Source organism: Anas platyrhynchos, chromosome 3 (genome assembly GCF_047663525.1).
Source record: "Anas platyrhynchos isolate ZD024472 breed Pekin duck chromosome 3, IASCAAS_PekinDuck_T2T, whole genome shotgun sequence".
In the NCBI taxonomy this organism is placed as follows: domain Eukaryota; kingdom Metazoa; phylum Chordata; class Aves; order Anseriformes; family Anatidae; genus Anas; species Anas platyrhynchos.
In genome coordinates, this window is record NC_092589.1 from 30,249,078 (window position 1) to 30,271,847 (window position 22,770).

General features: G+C 38.6%; 1 protein-coding gene across 17 annotated transcripts in view; it reads right to left on the bottom strand.

The window, feature by feature from the left end:
* CEP170 (centrosomal protein 170) overlaps positions 1 to 22,770 on the bottom strand; it is a 101,710-nt gene that overhangs the window by 66,901 nt on the left and 12,039 nt on the right. For 16 of the 17 annotated variants that reach the window (XM_072035620.1, XM_072035629.1, XM_027453832.3 and 13 more), the window contains exons 2-3: positions 12,636 to 12,781; positions 7,310 to 7,399 (exon numbers count right to left, since the gene is read on the bottom strand). In XM_072035620.1, coding sequence (XP_071891721.1) covers positions 7,310 to 7,399; positions 12,636 to 12,740 — 195 coding nt within the window. In that variant the 5' untranslated portion in view covers positions 12,741 to 12,781. Of the gene's footprint in view, positions 1 to 1,463; positions 1,493 to 7,309; positions 7,400 to 12,635; positions 12,782 to 22,770 lie in introns of those variants that run through there. The other variant, XM_072035632.1, reaches the window with a different exon arrangement.

Here is a 22,770-nt window from a genome sequence, read left to right on the forward strand (position 1 = left end):
TTGCTTTATTTTCAAATCTAGACATACAAAGTCCAGAATGAAGACTTGTCTCATTTTCTCTGAGCTGAGCATGAATTAGCCACACAGATATGAGTGTTCAGGTACCAGGGCATCAACTGCAATCCCAGTCCATCTTGTGAAAGTGTATTGGACTCACTAAACTCAAAAGAAACCGTCTTATACATTGGCAGTGGCCTTCTCCCCTTAACCCTCAAATTACCTTTAGTGGCTAAAGTGCATTACACCAGTAATTTTCTCAAAGGAAATCAAACTAATTGCAGAGACTCAAAATAAATGTTTGTTCTTGATGAAGGAAGATAAGAATAAGTGGAAACCAACGAAGCAAAAGCAGGACCTTTCTTCCACAGTACTGCAAGAACACACGTAGTACTTTTTGAAGAAAGCAGGCCTCAGACCTACATTAAAGGGAGAGCTTATCTGTTGATACCCGTATTACCTCCTAATTACCTACCTAACTCAATTTAAATGCTGTTTTCAAGGAAGAGTAAAATTCTGTTCTTGTTGGTTGGGTTTTGTTTTTAAACTAGAGAGAACAAAAATGCTGAGTCTTCAGAGAAACCATGGGCTTCCTTACATACCATGTCCTTGTAGAATCACATATGCTTCTATCTCACCTTTATGAAACACCAAATCACAGAAAAGTTAAGGTTTGAAGGGACATCTAGAGGTCACCTGACCACACAAGTTTGTGTACACATGACATTAAGAATTAAAATGCCATTATAAAAAACTACGAGTTGGTTCTCAGCTCCAGTAGATAAACGGTTCTCCTACAACTTGCTTTGAACTTTTCACCTGGCACTCTCCAAAAAACTTGGAAGAGAGGCAGAACAAAATTACTTGGATCATTATTAAAAAACCTGGCATAGTAAACCACCTTCTTTTTGAGACCAAATATAACATTATTTACCAAGGGTGATGGTTGCATTTCAAACAACTCAAACAAACAAACAAACAAACAACAACAAAAAAAAAACAACAGATGTGCACTCACACGTACACAATTGGCCTAGAAATTGAAACACAGAACTTCCATAAAGATACTGAGGAATAAGACAAAGGAGTAAGAAAAACCTCCTCCTACAATTTTGAGACACTTGACCACAAACTAGTGGTTCTCTGTGTTATGTTTTTCACTAGAAACTGACAGAAGCACAAAAATACACTGTCACTCTTCAGTGGCAACTGAGTAAAAAAGTGTCTGAAGAACCTGGACCCTCAGATACCAGACACAATTTAAAACATTTCACACAGACTAGTGAGAAAACGAGCATCCCTCAAACAAGTAAAGATGACCTTTGAAAACATCAGTTGCAATGCTAAAAAAGTTATCTGCCAAGATTATGAGCAACACTATGTTAGAGAATCAGTGACCATGGAGAGAAACTGACACTCAACAATGCTGATTTTAAATTTCTTCAAAGATTAAAGAACTTACACACCTTACAAAAGGTCAGACTGGTAGAGGAAGAAATGGAGCAAAGTAACAGGTATGAGGTTCTAGAACACGACAGTCAGAACAATGAAGTAGATGAAAGCCCATCCCAGTTGGAAAGGGTGTCTAAGGCAAGGCAACCCATCCCCCCCCCGCATTGCTACATCATCTGTCAAAAGAGAAAGAAGGGTTATTGTCATGGGGGACTCCCTTTTGAAGGAGACACAGGGCCCAATATGCCAACCAGACCCAACCCACAGGGAGGTCTGTTGCCTCCCCAGGGCTCGGGTGAGAGACTTTGCTAAGAAAGTCAAGAGCCTGGTACGGCCCAATGACTACTACCCGCTACTGGTGTTTCAGGCTGGTAATGATGAGGTAGCAACAAGAAGTCTGAGAGTGATCAAAAGGGACTTTAGGGCTTTAAGTCTTGGCCCAGTCCCACAGCTACGACATCATCGGCATAAGTAAAACCTAGTGAGATGAGTCCTGTGACTGGGGTGTTGCGATAGATGGTTACAGGCTCTTCAGGAGGGACAGGCAGGGTAGGTGAGGTGACAGGGTGGCAATGTATGTGAAACAGGAGCTGGACTGTGTGGAACTTCAAGTTGGTGATGGCAAAGTTGAGAGCCTCTGGGTAAGGATTAAGGGATGAACAAATAAAGGGGATGTTGTAGTGGGAGTCTATTACAGACCACCCAGCCAGGATGACAATGCCGATGAATTCTTTGCAGAACTAGGAGATGCCTGAAGATCAACTCCCCTTGTCCTTATGGGAGATTTCAACTTGCCAGACATCAACTGGGATCACCACACGGCTGACACAAGCAAGTTCAGGAGGTTCGTAAAGCACCTAGATGATAACTTCTTGGTGCAGGTGCTAAAGAAGCCAACTAGGAAAGGTGCCCTCCTAGATCTGTTGCTAGAGAACAGAGAGGGGTTTGTGGAAGAGGTGGCAATTGGTGGCTGTCTTGATCATAGTGACCATGAAATGGTTGAGTTTAGAATTTATGGCAACAGAAGGAAACCTGCCACCAAAACTTCAGCCCTGGATACAGGGAAAGCAGACTTGAGGCTGCTCGGGGAACTAGTCAGCAAGGTCCCCTAGGAAACTGCTTTTGAAGGCATTGGCGTCCATCAGTGCTGGTAAATCTTTAAGCACTGCCTCCTAAAAGCACAAGATCAGGCAATTCCAAAATATCAGAAGCCAGGCAGGCGGGGCAGAAGGCCAGCCTGGCTGACCAGGGCTCTTCTACTGGAGTTTAGGAAAAAAAAGAAAGTGTACAGCTGCTCGAAGAAGGGTCAGGTGACACGGAAGGAATACAGGGATGCTGTTTGCGTTTGTAGAGAGAAAATTCGTGTGGCCAAAGCCCAACTAGAGTTGAAGCTGGTCATGTCTGTGGAAGACAATAAAAAAGTTTTTTTTTGATATTTGAACAGAAAAAGGAGTACCAAAGGAAACACAGGTCCGCTACTTGATGGGGAAGGTCTCCTCACAGACAATGACAAAGGCAAAGCAGAGACGTTTAATGCCTTCTTCGCCTCTGTCTTCAACACTGACAATGGGCTTTGGGACCCAGGGTGCCCTGAGCTGGAGGACAATTATGATGGGAACAACAAACTCCCAACTGACCCTGAACATGTGGTGGATTTGCTACTCCGCCTGGATCCATACAAGTCCATGGGTCCAGATGGGATTCATTCCAGGGTGCTTAAAGAGCTGGCTGATGTCATTGCGGGACCTCTCTCATTTTTTTTTTCTATGATCTTGGGAATCTGGAGAGGTCCCAGTAGACTGGAAGCTGGCAAATGTTGTACCAGTTTTCAAGAAGGGTAAGAAAGAAGACCCTAGCAATCACAGGCCTGTCAATCTCACGTCAGTGCCTGGTAAAATTATGGAGATGATTCTTGAAGTTATTGAAGCGCACCTGGGGGACAATGTGGTCATTGGTCCCAGCCAACATGGGTTCATGAGGGGTATGTTCTGCCTAACAGATTTGATTTCCTTTTATGATAAGATCACCCATCTAGTTGATCAAGAGAAACCAGCTGATGCGATCTTTTTTGGACTTCAGCAAGGCTTTTGACATCGTTTCCCATAGGATCCTACAGGACAAAATTTTTGGACTTAACAAAAACATCATATGATGGGTGAGCAATTGGCTGATGGGCAGGGCTCAAAGAGTTGTGGTAAATGGGGCCAAATCTGACTAGTGGATGATCACTTGTGGGGTCCCTCAAGGCTCCATTTTAGGGCCAGTCCTCTTCAATGATTTTATAAATGATTTGGATGTAGGACTAGAAGGTGTTCTGAGCAAATCTGCTGATGGTACCAAACTTGGAGGAGTTGTGGAGTCGGATGAGGGTGGAAAGGCCTTGCAGAGAGACCTGGACAGATTGGAGAGCTGGGTGATCACCAACTGCATGAAGTGCTGGGTCCTGCACTTGGGACGGGGCAACCCTGGCTTTACGTACAGACTGGGTGATGAGACGCTGGAGAGCAGCCCCGCAGAGAGGGATCTGGGGGTTGTGGTTGACAGCAAGTTGAATATGAGCCAGCAGTGTGCCCTGGCAGCCAGGAGGGCCAACCATATCCTGGGGTGCATCAAGCACAGCATCACTAGTCAGTCGAGGGAGGTGATTGTCTCGCTCTACTCTGCACTGGTGCAGCCTCACCTCGAGTACTGTGTGCAGTTCTGGGCACCACGGTACAAAGAGGACATTAAACTGTTGGAGAGTGTCCAGAGGAGGGCAACAAAGATGGTGAAGGGCCTAGAGGGGAAGACATGAGGAGCAGCTGAGGTCACTTGGCCTGCTCAGCCTGGAGAAGAGGAGGCTGAGGGGGGACCTCGTTGCAGCCTACAACTTCCTCACAAGGAGGAGTGGAGAGGCAGGTGACCTATTCTCTGTAAACACCAGTGATGGGGCCCATGGGAATGGTGTCAAGCTGAGGCAGTGGAAGGTTAGGCTGGACATCAGGAAGAGGCTCTTCACCAAGAGGGTGGTTTCACACTGGAACAGGCTCCCCAGGGACATGGTCACTGCACCAAGCCTGTCTGAATTTAAGAAGCAATTGGACTGTGCACTTAGTCACATGGTCTAAACTTTTGGGTAGACCTACATGGTGCCAGGAGTTGGACTTGATGATCTTTACGGGTCCCTTCCAACTCGGGATATTCTATGATTCTATGAACATGCATTTATATCCTGGAAACATTAAAAAGGAGAATGAAAAAAAAGGTTGAATGTCTTGAAAAGCTGAATGTCACTTTACTACAGATTTCATAGATAAAAAGCAATAGTGTAGTAAGCACACAAAAAATGAAGTCATACATGTATTTTGGAATGTCTTATTGGTGTTACAGTAACAAGAAAGCTTATATTGAGAAGAACAACTCTTTGGAGAATTTAGCTACCATTTTCTCCAGGAAGTCATCAACAAAGTCTGCCAAAACCAAGTCAGATGTTACAGCCACAGTGTAACAAGCAAGGTTTCTCACTAATTTATCTACTTTATTTATGTTATCTAATTTATCACAGATACTATTAGATTTAGTAGCTCTCTCCCTGATCCCCACACCAGAAACTATTTTCCAAAAGGCGACTTAAAAACAGCCTTTACACACAGAAGCTGGCTGAATTATGCTATAATATAGTCACAGAAAGCTAACCATCCAAAAATTTAAAGTTAAAATCAAGATCATTGGTCTGAAGGCATGTGCTGGATTTTTAGGGTTCTGTTGGCTTCCTGTCTCAGCCCCCTCCCTTGTCCAATTTATGCTTTGTCATTTTGAATGCCAGTTAAAGCCTTGTATTGCTGTATGTCAATATGCATGGTAAATACAGTCAACACTGAAACTTTTAACTGGACTAAAAGAACCATTGCCTAGTTAGTAGTTCATTGCAGAGTACAGAGGCATTGCATATACTGTTCTACTACACAATTTGACATAAGTACCATATTAGAAAATTGTATGTTTCCTCTTCAGACTTGAAACCGGATAGGTAGAGGTATGTAAGACAAAGCACAGTTGGAAACAGACAGTAAAGGAAGCACTGTGAAGAAGAGAAACAAGGACTGCAATGATATAATTTAATATTCCCCAAACTGTGAGAAGAGCTGCTTTGATGTCTCTGGGTAAACAGCTACACAGTTAACTGACAGCTCCAACTTGAGAATGAATCAGATCAAGAGAAGAAAATAACTGAAAGCTGTGTACCATACATGAAGGAGTCAAATTAAGGTCTTAAAAAAAAAAAATGCACCTATCTATATTTTATTAAACTCAAGTTTTGCGAGAAGGCAATGAAAATCAGGTATGCCTGTTGACTGTAAGAATAACAGAATTGGGGAATAAAATCAAGTCTCTCAGCAAGAAATTACTGTGAGCTGAATTTTGATAATTTCCTTGAAACAGTGTACTGACTTTCAAAATGCAGAGGTATATTAAATATTTAAGGAGCAAAGTTCTCATCTGTTTACAGCTATTCAAATGATATAACCTTTCAGGTTACACTGGTTTCAGATGGAGTTGAGACTCTGACCCTTTGGAAAGCCAAGTTGCCTACATACATGCTAAGGTCTGTACCTTAAAATACAGAAAAACTAACAAAGACAGTCCGAGTATTTTGAAATGCACTTCAAGATGAAACACCAAGTTAAAAGTCAATGCCAACAGACAGTAAATTGAGATGCCTTCTTCATCTTATATATATACACATACGTATATATATACATGTACATTTAAATCTTGGCACTGCTTACTGAAATTAATACTTAGGAAGTTACTGATAATGAGTAGTTATCAAAGATGAACTCACAATTTTTGGTACTCTATGTACATTCATGACAAACTGAGAAAGTACCAACTATAGCTACCATCTATAAACAGCTCAAAGAAATATCTAAAGGGCTACAAAAATATCACAGAATCACAGAATCACAGAATTTCTAGGTTGGAAGAGACCTCAAGATCATCGAGTCCAACCTCTGACCTAACACTAACAGTCCCCACTAAACCATATCCCTAAGCTCTACATCTAAACGGCTTTTGAAGACTTCCAGGGATGGTGACTCCACCACCTCCCTGGGCAGCCTGTTCCAATGCCTCACAACCCTTTCAGTAAAGAAGCTCTTCCTAACATCTAACCTAAAACATGACAAAGCAAAGTTTTTAATAATCCATTACAATATTCAAAATGTTTATAAAAGGTGAAGCTTGTCTAGAATTTTGTATATGCAATCCCTAGAAAACTCTTAAAATGTAAAATAATATGAAACTTCATTTTGCTCATAACTTTGCATTTGTCTTATGTTAGTTTGTAATAACCTGACATTTATACATTATTCATAGAGATTTTGACACAAAGGATACAGAGATAAAATATACGAATATAAAATACGTTAAATAAGTTTACATGCAATTTGGTTTTTGGATTTGTTTTCACATATAGTACAGTAACATTCTTTTCTGTGTAAAACAGGGTAAGTATAGATCAATTGCTTAAGCAGAAATTTTAGAGACTGAAAGGCTCTCTTTTTTAAAGCATATAATCAATTTAAGACTTTCTGCATTTATGTTTCTGAAATTAAAATTAATTTATGTTTCTGAAATTAAAAGTTAAATATCCCCTTGTATTCGAGTTTCTTTGTCTTGTCAAGGCCCTCTTATTAAGGTGCTTTGTTCCAGTCCTTTAATTGATGCCCCACAAAATTACATTTTCCTTTCAAATGCTCCGTCCATTTGCAAACTTGCATTAAGAAGATATTAACGAACACTTAAGTCATAGCATCCTTGCTATAGAAAAAAAAAAAAAAAGACTAAGGGAAACTATACATTTCTGATGTTATCTTACCCCATTCAAGCTGCCCAAATCCTTCACCAAGTGTTCATCTGTAGAGGGATCATAGTTAAGTACAGCATGTTGCTTGTCCACACTTCGTGACTAAAATATTAAAAAGAATACAAAATAAAATAATGCATTTCAAGAACAGATCAATATAGCAATAATGGCTATTTCTGCGAGTACTGCAATTATGTTCTTTCCACATGTTTCTTCAAACTGTATACAAAAAAAAGTAGGCCCACTCTAACTTGAGAGTTAACCATATCCAACGCTGACCCTGGGTGCCCATAACAGAATCAAAAAATTCTGAATAATGATTTTCTTAATGTTTCCTCAAATATAGGTCCCATACCTATACAGTAATAAGAATAACTTTTGTGCTCATTCCTGTCCCAGCACCAGCAGTGCCTGTCAGTTCTAAGGATCCCAGGTTATCAGCACATTAGCCAGTTCAAGGCCTTAAGACCATGCATCCAGGACTCTTAAGGAAACGCTCTCTATTCTCAGAATCCCTTATCTCATTCCTTCTCTATCTCTTGTGACTTGCTAGTACTGTTTTTCTTCCTTCCTTCAGTTTCCTTCCTTTCCATGCCAACTTTTCATTGCTTTGTTTTCTCCTCATAGAAGTGAATTCTCTCCTCTTCTGCTTATAACTTATGTTATTTTAGCCATTCTGCTCTACAGGAAATAGAAAGGGTGTCAGAATATAAACAGGGAGTGGGGGGTAGGGGAGGAAGGACAGACAAAGGAAGAGAGAGACAAATGAACAGCAAGGTCACTGATGCACTACATCAGTTAAGCGTCCTTAGCAGTGGGTGAAGATACACTGCTACAGTTCATTTTACACGGGTTTAGTAACCTTTCCTCAATTGAAAAAAGCTCAGTAAAATCAAATTCACTGATGTGAGTGTTCTGCTGAACCTACAATATCAAGATTATGCTTTCCCACACAAGTGGTGCAAGAATGCAAGCAAATGAATTAGCCTATCTTTACCTAGGTTATGAGAAAAAAAAATCTGAACTTTTTCCAATTATTTTATTCAAATATATATTATGCTATTAATCAGTTATTTTCTAATCTTTACACGCCACTTCCTATTAAAAAAAAAAAAAAAGTTAAAATGGAAATGAAACTAACAAAAAGATCCTCAAAGCTTCACAATATTTTGTCACATTTTTGAAATGGTAAGAACAATTACTTGAGTCTGTGGCTTTTAGAGCAGCACCTGAAGTTCTGCACATTACAGCTCTCCTCAGGCTTAGACTATTTGCATATAATAGAACATGTTTTTATTATTTACAGATGATCTTTACAAGTCCAAACATTGTGCTAATCTTTGAAATACCACGTTTCGTTCAGATTTATTATTGTTGCATTCCATTCAAATATAATTCCTACCCAACTACTCTTTATAAGATTGCATTGCCCTGGCTGGCAGCTAAGCACTACACAGCCGTTTGCTTGCTCTTTCCACTCTCTCAGTGTGAAAGAGAATAGGAAAAGAAAAAAGCAATAAAATAAATGGGTTGTGTTTGAGATAGCTTAAGAAGTGTGAAGGAAAGAGGAAGAAGGAAAAAAACAATCTAACAAAAATCAATCAATCAACACAACAACAAAAAAACACCAACAACAATTCCAGTGACTCAAAGGCACTAACTCACAATCTCCCACAAGCAGACTGATGCCCATCCAGTCTGTGAGCAATGGCTACTCTCCCCAAAATCACCTTCCATCAGTTTTTATTGCTCAATTCATCATTGTATGGCACAGAATATCTCTTTGGTTGACTGGGGCTGGCTATCCTGGCTGTGTCCCCTCCCATCTTCTTCTGCATTCTCAAGATACTCATGAAGGAAGGCAGCAGAAAAGAGAAACAGAAAAGGCTTTGACACTGTAAAACCTGTTCAAAAATAGCTAAAACAGGGTCTTATCAGCTATTCGGGTCACAAATCCAAAGCATACTACCCTAAGGGCTGTAATGATGAAAATTAACTCCATCCCTGCCAGGTTCAGTACAAAGATCTATCTACAACTGAAGACAATGTTAATCACAGTGTAACTGTGCTAAGAGCTGTACACGTATGAAGAGGAAAACTCCATATTCAGTTAAAATAAATTTGTAGCTTACATTACTTTTCAATACAATCCATACTACTAAAATGTATTCTCAGAATACAAAAAAATACTTCTTTTGAAATAAATCTATATTATTAGTAATATCAAAGTTATTTATTTTTGTTTCCAAGGATATAACACCCCATCAAGATCCAAAAGGTTTTCTAAACATAACGCTAAAAGAAGAGGAAAACGCAGTATTTATCCACAAGAAAGGTGGTGTATTGGAGCAGCTGGCCTAATACAAAGATTGCATACCACGTTTGAATATATTTACAAAACAACACAGTTAAAAGTAAATCTGTATTCCCAGGCCTGAACAAAACCCCTATTAGAAGAATAGTGGTCAGGCATAGATCTGAGGTCTAATTCTATAAAGCACACAACAGAACTGAAAAGCTTTTTAATAAGGCTTTTATAACATGCTTTCTGTCAAGAGATTATGAATAAAAGCATTAAATTCCACTTTCTTTATCATGCATTGTCCACATGCTTTGCAGTAAGAGAACAACCAAGTTGTCAGGAGTGGAATGGAAGGTCCTACACAAAGAGCTATACATACAGAACAAGAACACATTATCAGCTTCTCCTTTGGTGGGTTCCTCCCCCCTTCAGCAATTGTGGTGTCAGTCATGCTGGCATGTAGACCTAACAGCAGGCTACAAAGAATATTCTCAAAAATCACCAGGCTCCTCGATTCTTTTTACTATCCCTAAAGTCAACAGAGAGCAACTAACATCCATAAATGACTGGATTCTATTTAAAAATGACTGGATTCTATTTACTCAAAGAGGGAGCTGTGTTTGGAGGTGATGATGACTGAAGTTCTGTAAAATGAAAGAGTAAATGCTCAAGTGTTAAGTTTTGCTCTAAGGACTTACTAGCTGAAGACGTGGACCATTAAAACCTAAGTTATTTACTAATGAGAAAACTGCAAAATCAAATGTACCACATATGCATTTGTGTGAGGAAAAACAATCACACATTCTCCAGCTATGGCAAAACTTCAGGAAAATAACATGTAGCAAGGAACTCAGCCTGGGTTTGCATGTATAAAGCTACAAAAATCCTTCCTAGGAGTGTTTTAAATCCATCCTTCATTTAGGTAGCAGAAGGTAGAAAATTATGTCAGGCAAAACTCATTTTGTTAATCTTCCTATTTGGTTTCCTGAACTGTTAACTACCTATTGGACAGAGAATTCTTAGTCTTTTCTACTCAGCTAAACAGATCTGCAGTAGTGTATATTAGATACACATTGTCTACAAATCATTTTGTTGGACAAGACCTTGAACAGATCTACGGCTGGCCTGATGCCACAGTGACTTGTAGGCAGCCAATCCAAGTGAATACTAAAGGATTAAAAAGCACAATAAAAATCAGTACTGTGGTAGAGATGGGAATATTAGAAATGACAGACAAAGAAAAACAGTTAACAAAAAACACTAAGTGCTGAGAAATAACTGTCTTTAAGAAATCGCTTCTACTTTCCCTACCATCTAGGAGAGAATTCTGCCTCTCTCATTTCATACTGAACAAAATTTTACATTTAGAGTAACAAAAGTAACAGTAGTTCTTGCAATCAACATAAAAATATTATAACGATGTAACGTCAATAGCATCAAGCGAAAACACATATATGTGGATTTTAATACAAAATTTGTAGAAAACTAGTCATTTTCTAGAAAGTTGCAACTCTTAACATTCTTCCTGGCATGAAAAACTACTTGGATTAAACAGGGAGTAACAGTTATTGTTGGAAAGACGAGGTGTGAACCAGTTTTCTTACATACCTAACCAGACATCAATTATTTGAAGCATATTGCTACTTTTACACTGTTGCAACATTTACATTTTTCCGACCTGTGAACAGTGTGGTCATGTAAGGTATAAAATTATCATTTAATTCCCCACCTTAAAAAAGTGGAGATTGTTGTCAGTTTAATGACCTAAACCAGAAAAAGATGCATACCAGTGATGGATAGGGAAGGAACAAAAGGAGGAAAAATAGGAGAAAGAAAAAGGACAAACCACAAACAAGCTAGTGGAAAAATAAAAGTATTTTGTAATTATAATTCCTTGGGTGGGAACTAATGATGTGGGATACTTTGTTGTTGTTGCCACCTTGTCTTTTTTTTCCCCCTTTTAAAACAAATACTTCTCACAAAAGACTCCATACTATTTTTATTTTTTTTTTTTTAAGAGAATTAGGAGTATTTTCAACTACTTTATAATAAGACAAAGTATTTCTATCACTAAAACCTTTTGGATAGATTCTGAGGTTGAGAACCAAATGCCTTTTACCTATAGAAATTACATTCTCAGTAATGCACATAAAAGTAGGTTTCTAGGCACTTCATTTGCAAGTGAAATTCTAATTTGGCCGCTGATGGCTGCATACACAATTCTTGAGAACAGAGTCCACAAGAAAACATTTTACTGAGCAGGTTGGACATGCGAAAGTTTAATCCTTATAAGAGTTCTACAATAACCAAAGACAAGATTTTTATTTTTTTTTCCAAAATATTACCATTAGCCATTCAAAAATAAATACACTGGAAAGAAGCTCAGAGGACTTCAGCTTTGATAAGGCAAAGTGTCTGCTGTATAATAATACGTAATAATAATACATAATAATACAGCTACACACCTCCTTTAAGTGTTCCCCATAGTGATCCAAAAGTTGAGGAACCTACTTAAAATATTAAACTATTTTGACTAAGACTTGTCTTTTTAGAGTTAAAATGAAACCATTACTGAGACTGAGTCATTCAACTTCCTTAGAGATACAGAAATACTCTTCCCTACTAATTTCATTTGCCTTTGTGCAAGATCAGGACATGGGGATAGAGTTGCATCAAATCATGTGACTAAATTAGATTACAAGTTGCAGAAAAAAGAAAGCTCTTTTCAACAGCATCCAGTGCACTTAGCATTATCGCATATTACAGAGCACACAGTTTACTCATCATGCTGCAAAATTTCTTTAATAATCTATTTCTGCATTTTGTATGTGATTTATATAAAGGAAACCTGATCCCCTATGCTTTGACAATAAGCGTATGATTGATGGCAATATATTCAAACTAACTTTTCCTAAGAACACAAAAGATTAATCAGAACTACTGCCCCTCCCAACATCTGGCAAGTTTCATTTTCAAAAGGAATACAAAACTGGCTCAAGATTTGAGCAGTTGCATATGGAAGGCTGATGCAATTACCTGTAACATCAGCTCACAGTCATCTCTTCCAACAAAAATCATTTCTCGTGGCAGCCTATGGCGGGTGCCTCCACTGCTCACCAAAAACCAGGATGTTAAGCTCATTTTCTGCTTAGCTGATAAATCCTTGGCAAAGCTACGTCATCCTGCAGCGAGACAGAAAGAAAAAGGGACAGAGGAATTCATTTTAGTTATTTTTAGAAACAGTTCCTACTCAGCAAACACTGAGCTGAATATCTAAAGCCTCTGAAAATACAGCATTTCTCAATAGCAGGCACTGAATCCAAGATTGGAGGAAGTGACAAGCTACAGATTTCCATAGTCTTGAGGCTCTGCTTCATGCAATGAGGCAAACTGAATGAGAGGTAAGCTTCCTCAAAATAAATGAGCAGCCAGCTAATGCCAAAGTCATACATCAAGTTGTCAGAAAGCTTTTAACATTTAACAGCTTATTATCAAGATAGTGAAGCATTAATGCAGCAATTACCACAATCAATAAACAGCATGGCAAATGTTCACAAAAGACAGCAAGTAACTTGCACGTGTGCCATGTCATTACGTTTTCATGTGAAGAACTACTTAAATTCATTCCATTTTAAGCCCAGGTTCTCTGTACAGCACCAAATTTTGCTTCTTATTTACTGTGAGATGTTCTCAACAAAACTTTAATCTTGGAAATTCGTCAGAATACATTTTGAATTGTAAATAAAAACGAGCAAAATGAGCAATTTAGAAGTTAATTGCGAGTAACAAAACTGAAAGCAGTGTTCCTATAATACTTTAGCTTAATTTACCAAACATGACACATATCAAACAAAAATAAACATTTAGCCATTTAAAATGCCATGAAAACACAAAACAAAAGCTTGAAAACTCAATAAAAGTACTTTTATGGAAAAGTTCTTCACGTAATATGGCCCATTTGACACCAGACAAAGCCATGATGAAAAGCACTCTCCAGAATTATTCTATGGTTGATACTGGGAAAGTTATCAACCACTGGAGTCACATCCAACTATGATTTGGAATACGTAAAGGCTTAAAAATCTCTCTTTAAGATAAAGTAAGGCAAAGCAATCATTTAATTCATTCATTACTACTCTCTATTCATTCAGGGCAGCTGAAAATAAAAAGCAACAAGTCTGCATTCCTTTTCAGTACCAAATAGGTGGTATTTCTGGACTTTTATTTATGTCATTTAGTGAAATTATGCAAGGGTAGCAAATGTACTGTAAGTAGACACAAGCCTGTAGCAGATTTGAGCATAATCTGCATAATAATAAGAACGCAGTGAGGTTCTCAAACCCAGGAATAAAGGTAAGTACCAAATCAAATGCCAAGCCAGCACTGCCCCATAAGGCAACCTACAGCCATGGAGAGATCCCACAAATTACAAGCCCACACAAAGAGGAACGAGTTACGGCAAAACTGCATCTGAAAGTGACACAAGAGGCCACAGTAAGTTGAAAGCTTGCTATGGCAGTGCTAAAAATGAACCAGCGGAGCCGTAAATCCAATTAAAAAAATTGAATTCAAATGAAAGAAATTAGAGGATTCAATGCGGTAAATACTTATTCCATTAAAAGGGTAAATAAGCATTTACAACAGAGCTCCTCATATACAGCAACACATATGATAGGATAATCTTCCCATTACAGCATCACAGCAGGTTCTTCAAATGAAGCCTATGCCTCCCTAATGTTCTCCAACTCAACAGAAAAAATCATATAGCATCTCTGTCCTCCCTTACAATTACAAATTGCATTTACAATAATAACTTACTAGATGCGTTTAAATTTTAGTTCAGTTACCAAACAAGGATTTTAATAGTTGTAACAGCTTATTCAGCAGTTTTGAAGGAAATTAACCTTTATATTTTTCATTTAACCTACTTTAAAAGTAGAAAATAAACTAGGCCAATCAAATGACACCTCTGCATTCCTTTTAAGAAAAAGGAAGCATCAGAAATTGCCAGTCTAGGTTCCCACTTTTAAGAAGGAAATTAAATGGACATATTAGAGCAAGCATGCTGATCAATATCAAAACTCATTCAGTTTGTATTTTACTGCCTTTTACATCTCCTATCTACCGATATAATACCATCCTTACCGTTAGGCCTTCCTGCACTAATAGGAAATTCATGAGAACTCTAAGATGATATAAACTATTTTAAAAAGTTCATATTCAAATACTAGATTTTAGTTTACACAGATGGACTGTCAATAAAAACTCTGTTTTTATTTTTAAAACAAACAAGTAGGTCAACAACAACTGAGCTAGAAAGAAAAACAAAATCTCCAAACCTCCCGCAAATGATAAAGCCTGACAACAAACAGATTAAATTAAGCTATCTGAAAATAATTTTTAAAAAGGAATTATACAGAGCAATCATTGCTGCACAGCTTGGCAGCACATTTGTAGTTAAAAGCCCATCACCATTTCTGTCAAACTTAATATTGTTGTTCTTTTCAAACAGCGCTGTCTCAACAGTGACAAATCATCAACCCAGATACATATTTTATTTTAAAGTACTCTTTAGAATAAACCAATGCCTTTGATCAGCAAAGCTCTGCTGAAATCGCACATGGCAAAACTAACTGAAAGTACAGGATACAGTATCAAGTTACTTAATATCAGAAGAAAAAAAGCGTGCTGAAATTTTTGTATGAAACCATGCTGTTCATTAGTTACATAGACAGTCTATGAACAAGTGCATTGTGCCCTGAAAACTTCGTGAAAGCTTAACAGTATTTTTAATACACTGCTGTGTTAAGTATTCTGGCTGTAGTGGAGAGATTCTGAGCGATAAGAGGATGAATGGCTGCTCACCATCTAGGAAATACCAAATTAAATTACTACAGGACAGGTGCAAAATCATCATAAGTGGCTTTTTACACAGTGCAAATTTAGGTCATGGTAATTCTTGCAATTAAACGCTATGGATACTAGAAGGTTACATTGGGTCAAAAAGCGATAATTATTCAGGGAAGAAAAAAATATCTTTGTGCCTATTAAATCCTATTTGTGAGCCAGGGAGAAGTCCCCTGGTCTCGTCCTAGCGAATGTGCTCCCTTCCTTATAGAGCCTGTGCTTGTGGGGAAGGCAACAGAGGCCTGGAGGGACCTGTCTGTCCTACCTCAGGACAGACTGCCCCTTTCAGCCAAAGTACTCATCAGACATAGTAGGATTTCCTCTCAGCAAAGCCAATTTTAAACCCTGTCTTGAAACATTTTATTTGTCTTTGCTAAAAGGGCAGCCCCGTGTTGCAATCTTTAACCCAGGAAAGATTTCATTATTGAGACTCAATCATCCAAACCAATGCTTTGCCCTAGATACCCTGGAAGTCTGTTTCTCAGACCTCTATTACAATTGTGAAACGCTTCCTCGTCTGCAGAAGAAAGAGCATTTTATGGTGAAGGACGATGAATTTCAAAAGGCAATAATCAGTGTGTAAGAAAACACACACGGGTAATAAGTCATTTGAAACAGATGCAGCAGCAAAGGGAAATTGGCTACATCATCCTGTAAATATAATTCAGCCCTAACAACTAAAGCCCTACATTATGTCGCCAAAAGATGGGTGTAACCAATTTCAAATATGTCTAGAGAAAGATTGCCAAGATTACAGTTTTGATACAGTAATGTTATTGTAAGCAAAACCCCTTAATAATCTCACATTTGAGCAATCTGGAGTCTACATTTCTGTATTTCCCTGTAACTGAGAAGATCCAACTGTTTCCTCCAGCTAGATTATTAGCGAGCACTGAGATGCCAGTCCCACAGAGAAGCAAAAAGCTACCTTTAAAATTAAAGCTAAACCTAATATACGCCAAGATCAGGCGTAAGCACCAGTCTTCCAGATTAAAACTGAAAATCATATAATTTTAATAGTGCATAAAATGTACTGTACAGTAATGGGATAATTATTTAGAATACTTTAAAGTAACATTCAGAAACACCTCTGAATCGAGCTGATACACAATATTGACAATCCCTACATCGCCCAGTATTCGCTGTTTTAAGCTCCTGTTTCCAGCTGCTAAAAACTTCATTAAAGTCTTCTTTGACATGTAATTGCCTTGTCATGTAACTGTGTATTCAGGTGAACCTTGAGAAGTATTGACTCAAGCATTTTTGAAACAAAGTAAGTGGAAGAAATTCAATGTTACCAGTTTAAGAAATAGCAACAATAATAATTGGGAGAAGTACTTGATACATGCAGATTTGTAACTGAAATGTGACAGGAGGCCTTAGTATCAGTTTGTACCTTCTACTATTGTTCCTCTGCAAATTGATCCAAACGCAGACAAGCAAAAGGCTTTTGAAAACTTCCCATGTGCATGTTAGTTCAGCAAGTACACAGATAAATTCTCTTACCATCTGTCTACACGCAGCATGCCCCGCATTTGCCTTAACTACTGCTTTTCCATGCTGTAGTGACAGCCTGAATGGGAACCAGCGCCCCATTGCCCACTACTCCCAATTCAGCCACCACTGATGGCAGAGCACGAAGGCGAGGGGACAGCAGCTGGAGGGACAGACTGCCAGGCAAGGCAGTTGAGCAGGAGCCAGGCAGACTCTGCAGCCAGGACTCAAGGAAAGAAAATATCAGGTGTAAGTCAAGGGAGAAATCATAATTAAGAGATTGCTAACGGCATCAGCAGTGACTGGAAAAGACTTCAAGCTGATTCCCAAGTCACCCAAAAATGCTGTGAGCAAAGAGTGCCCACTGCTGCTGTACCGACTGTCCAGAGAAGTTGAGAATGCCATGGCTGGCAGGTCTATTTTTGACTGAAACAGAGAAATCTGTGCTATAGAAAGAAAGAAGCAAAGTGAATGTAATTCCAACCCTGACAAGACTACAGTATCAACACAGCTGATACTACGAAGTATTCTATAAAGATAAATGATTAAAATCAAGGAAGTTAAGTGGAAAACTCCATAATAATATGGAGTTCTACTCTGTAAAACACTCTGAGGTGGGGCAGTATCACAAGGGGTGTTTCATATGCAATCATAATTAACCTACTTACATACAGCATTCAAAAATAACCTTTAATGATACCACCGCATAATATTTTAACCAGGACCTCTACCTTATTAAGGTTAAAACATAAAGCTTGACAATCAATTAATGAGGGTGGGTTGTGTTTTTTTTCCCTTCTCCTCATCAATTGATTGACCTGTACTTATTTATCACACATCACTAAAACTTTTTGTGAATTATTAACTTCCCACTGACTTTATCTGCCATGCTCATTGCCACGGTATGAAAAAGTCACTAATGCTTATGGCAAAAGCTCCACAACATCTTTGTAAAAGGTTTATTATAAATGGGAAACTATAGAGGGTATCTTTCTTTTAAACACTGAAGTACCTTAATATTGAACTATTTAAGCTCTAAAACCAACCGCACTTCATCTTAAAGCAGCTAGTTTTATGCACCACTACAGGCATTCTCATTTATTTTTACAGTCTAATATATTTTTGTTAAGTCACTGAATGCCTAATCCTTTTGCAAGTAAGGCTAAAGAGTGTGGGTGTAAGCTGGTAGGAAAATTAGGACCATCCTTCCAAAACAGAAGGCGATGCTCATCTCTCATCGCAGGGCCTATAAATAAAAGAATTCATTCTGTACGGTAGCTTCTAGATGTCTGAGTCATTAAACTATCCTTGGTGTTTTCTGTAATCCACCGCTTTCACGACTGGCACAGCCGTCATCCCATAAGTGGAGAGAAAGGGTTGCACAAATTTCAGTCTCTTGGCTGAAGCTATTCTCACCAGTTCCTAGAGCTAGCCCACCAAGGAAATTTGCTAATAAAGAGGTTAACTTGTGCATGGAAAAAACATCTTTCATTAGGAACCGGAATTCAATTCCACTGAGACTAAGGCTACATAAGCAGTGGTGGTGGCAATGTTGCTCCTCGATGCTCTTAAACCCATTGAAAATTAAAGAATTTTAGGCTAAAGATAGATGGCAATTTTTGTTGAATTTATGGACCTGCTGAGGTCACAGACAGCGTAGTTCAGAAGGGGAAACAAGATGACTTTCAGCCTTGGTCCTTGCTTGCCAAGCAACACAGGACACATCTGTAGAAGTGTAGCACAGAAAAAGACACCACCCAAATAATGCTTGGACCACTGTGTCAAGTGGAAACACTTTCCACTTTGCAAAGTTCTCTGACAATATCCATATAGGTTAATACAAATATAGGCATAAAAAGCTACAAAAAAAAAAAAATTAAACAACTCAATGGAAGTATAAACAAGGTGGGTTATGTTTAAAAGAAAAACTCTTCTGCGACTTTCCACAGAGATGAGCTCACATGCTTATGAAAACTGACCAAAACAATCCCAGATTTTCAAAAGCTGTCCAACAAGCGGCAGTTGCTACATTACCAAATATTTCAGTGACTGGAAAATTCACCTGAACAGATCCCTCTGTTCCTAGAAGCATCCACACAGTCCTGAACAAGAAAGTGCTCCTGCTCACATTGGAACCAACGGGAATTTTTATATAAAGGAACACTAGCAAGTTGCATGAAAGTTTTACACAATTACTGTGGAGTTACACTGGTGTAGCAGTGCAGAACTGGATGGCATGCATGAAAATTGGCAAAGTGGAAGAAAACAGAAAATCCACAGGAAGAAAAGTGAAGCATCCATTCAATTTACACTATTTATTCAATTGCTTTTAATATTCAATTGCTTAAGTACGTTCAGGACAACTGTCCCTCTTGCTAAACCACAACACCTTACAGGAAAATCCCAGCCCTTGGTCTGCTGACTTGTCATAATAAATTTAAGACATAAGGCAACTGAACAACAGCCTTGGGTTTTCATTCTGCTTCTGAGGTATGACTTTTTCCATCTTAGCTCAAATCTCTGAATGTGGCCACAATTCCTTGAAGAAAGATCATAAATTCATACTGAAGCCTTATGTTCCTTCTAAAACCTCTGTCAGTGTCTGTCTAGAGATGTAACCATGCCAAATTCTACAGAACAAGGGAACCATTGAGAGCAAAGAACCCCTTCTTAACCACTACCCTGTAAAAATCCTCTCTTTTCCTCTTTTTGTCCCCACCTCCCTTCTCTTTTCTTCTCATTTTTTGCACACGGAGGGGGAAGAAAGCAAAAGAAGGCTATGTAAACTTTTTGAATCTGAGTCTAGAAAATCATTCAGGTCTTCTGTTTATGAGCAGATAAAACAGTTCACTTGCAACATCTGTGAGGTCTGAGATTCAAAAAAGGTATTTTTGAGAATAATTTTGAGATTCACGAGAAAAAAAAAATACAATCAAACAGAACAGAAGTGAAAATCAGTGCAAGTAAATGCATTTACAGCCCATCAGGAGACCAAGCTGAGCTACCTCCCCCCTTTCATTTCTTGATATTTTTACTAATATGCATCCAACACAGGTAATTACCCACTGCACAAGACCAACCAAAACAACAAGAGCTGGCATTCCTCCCACTCAATAAGCACCAGCAATGTATTTCTCAGGGTGTCTGGCTGGCAGGGGATCACTTTCAGCAAGGAAACTCTGAATTCCCTGGGGGGTCCAGTCTGGCACCCTAGGGCCAGATTATCACATCAGCCTCCTCGGTAGCATTTGTGGGAAGAAGCATTTCTTCCCTGATATTTGAATGACAAAAGGGCATAAAAGCATTCTAGTTGGGCATGAGGCTAAGGACAGAGCAAGATTTTCCTCCTGCATTCAAGGAGTTTGAGGTCTCCCCAGAAGGCCCCCAGATAGCCCCCTCTCTCAGCAGGTGCCCCCACGCATCTGATGGAGACGGGAGGAGAAAGCAGAGCAGGAGGCTCTTGCCCTCTGCCAGTCACCCGATGGAAGAGGCACACTTCTCTCCTGTGATGCGGCTGCACAAACATCCTCTCCGTCCAGTCCAGGGCAGAATTACATCTATGTTATTGTTGTGACACACAGGAATAGCTGTCAGAACAGCAACTGAAATAAAACCTTTCTTTCTGCCAGCAGTGCAGCTGCACTGGAAGTTGCTTGGGCTTTTGAGTTTGAGGGACAGGAGACAACAACTTGTAAGACCATATCCTACTTCATTTTTGATGCGATAAAGGCAAAAAAAAAAGCCCACAAACTTTTCTTTTGCTACTCTGTCAACATCAACATACAAATTCTGCAAAAAAAAATAATATGAAAAAGTCTTAATAACAGCTAGCAATCAATTGAACGTCACGATATGCAGAAGGATATTATTTGCATAAACAACCAACCAGGATGTCTGTAACAATTATGAAGCCCAACACTACGACTTCCTACAAAGTTTAAGCAAACTCACACAGTGGAAACTAAATCTCCTATTTGAAGCACCCTTAGAAAGGGAAGTTAAATGTTTCAGGAACTATGACGACAGTCATGCTTTATTCCCTACCACAGAAGTCCCTTTAAAAAAGCAAACAAACAAACAAAAAGCAATCAAAAGCAGCAATTCCTGCTAGAAGCTAGGAGATCAAACTGTATCAAGAGCAATTTGCTGGACTAAAGGTGATGTCAGCAGATGGAAACAAAGATTTCAGGAACTCACCAAAACTATAAAATACTGGGTTTCTTTACCAACAGTACTGGTAAACACGCAAATTCTTAAAAAGGACTGATTAGAAAACTTAGCACAGGACTGGAGCTGTACGTGGTTGGTTACTGTCTTTCACAAGAATCGTAATTCTTTTCTGCATATTGTTGTTATAATAATCAGGGGTACCTGAAGGTTTACAAAAACTGTAAAATTTTAAGGTATTGTCAGCCTAAACATTAGACTCCATACTGTTAAAAGCATACTCAGTTGTTAGTCATGAGGATAAATCCACTCTCAGACTTCAAAAAAGCCTATTCTAGCCTTTGATGAAGATAATAAGGATATTTTACATTTATTAAAAGGCAACTGATGGCTAATTTGCATTCCTAATCTTTACATGCATGAGAGAAATGAGCTCTCACGAATGTTCCTCTTTGCAGCCTTCCTACACTGAAATGCAACACTTCCCAAAAGTTGCTTTCAATAAGCAGATAAAACAATGAGTAAAGTAATGACCGCCTGTAAAAACATTTTAACTTATGATCAAACAATCAAGTGTTCATATTTTAGTCATTATTCTCATTCTGACTAAAGAAATGCATAAGGAAGAGTATTTTGAAATTTTCTTATTTCACCATACTTAAACAAGGCCAGCTATACGGAGATTAACTTACCAGCATGCTAAAGAAACAACCAGGTTAAAGAAGCCATAACCAAATCGCCTTTAAGAAAAAAATTCCTTTAACGAAAGCTTCAGAAATCCTTCCTTCCCCCTATTCCCTTATCACACTATATTACCAGATTATATTATCGCCAAGAAAAGCGAACAGGAAAATAGATAAAATAATCGGGCATTGCATTCAGGCAGAATGTAATCAAGATGTAGTCAAGTCCTCATCCCACATTTCCTGTTGTCACTGCCTCCATCATGGCATAGCCCGTGTTATTTTGTAGGTTTTGTATGAAGGGGAGGTTTATTTGCATTGGCTAAGTACTGACCACAGTCCCGAGCAGCACTGAAAATACAAACACCGCTTTGCAAAGAAAATTGGACCTTTTGACCTCCCAAGGGTGGTGATTTCATTTTCCCCAAAAATTGTGAAATATATGGAGTTTATTCCACATCCCAAGATACTTAGTAAGATTAAATTGCATTCAAAAGCAATGCAGATTTTTTTCTTCCATAACACAAGCAATTACTTTCTTTGTGGATATGAAGATAAGTACACTCTCCAAAGGGGAATAAAACAACCAAACAAAAAAGCCAACCAAACACATGTATTTAAGTAGTTTTAACATCTATCTTTCAGATTCCAGTCCTGCTGTACTTCCTGACCTGGCACATAAGCACAGACCACAAGAGCAGAAGCACTGGAGGACCACTGTTGCAGTCAGCATTACTGATCTCCACATCCATTCACCATGTCACAGATAAATCACATCAAACAGGTATTCAACTGTTAATCTTTGCTACACCTCCACGGTGTGATGAAAAATGCATTTATCTTCTGAAGTTAGGCTCATACAAAATATTTGGTACATTCTACCCTCTCCCTTATGGAATGCTTTGGAGCTTTTTACAATT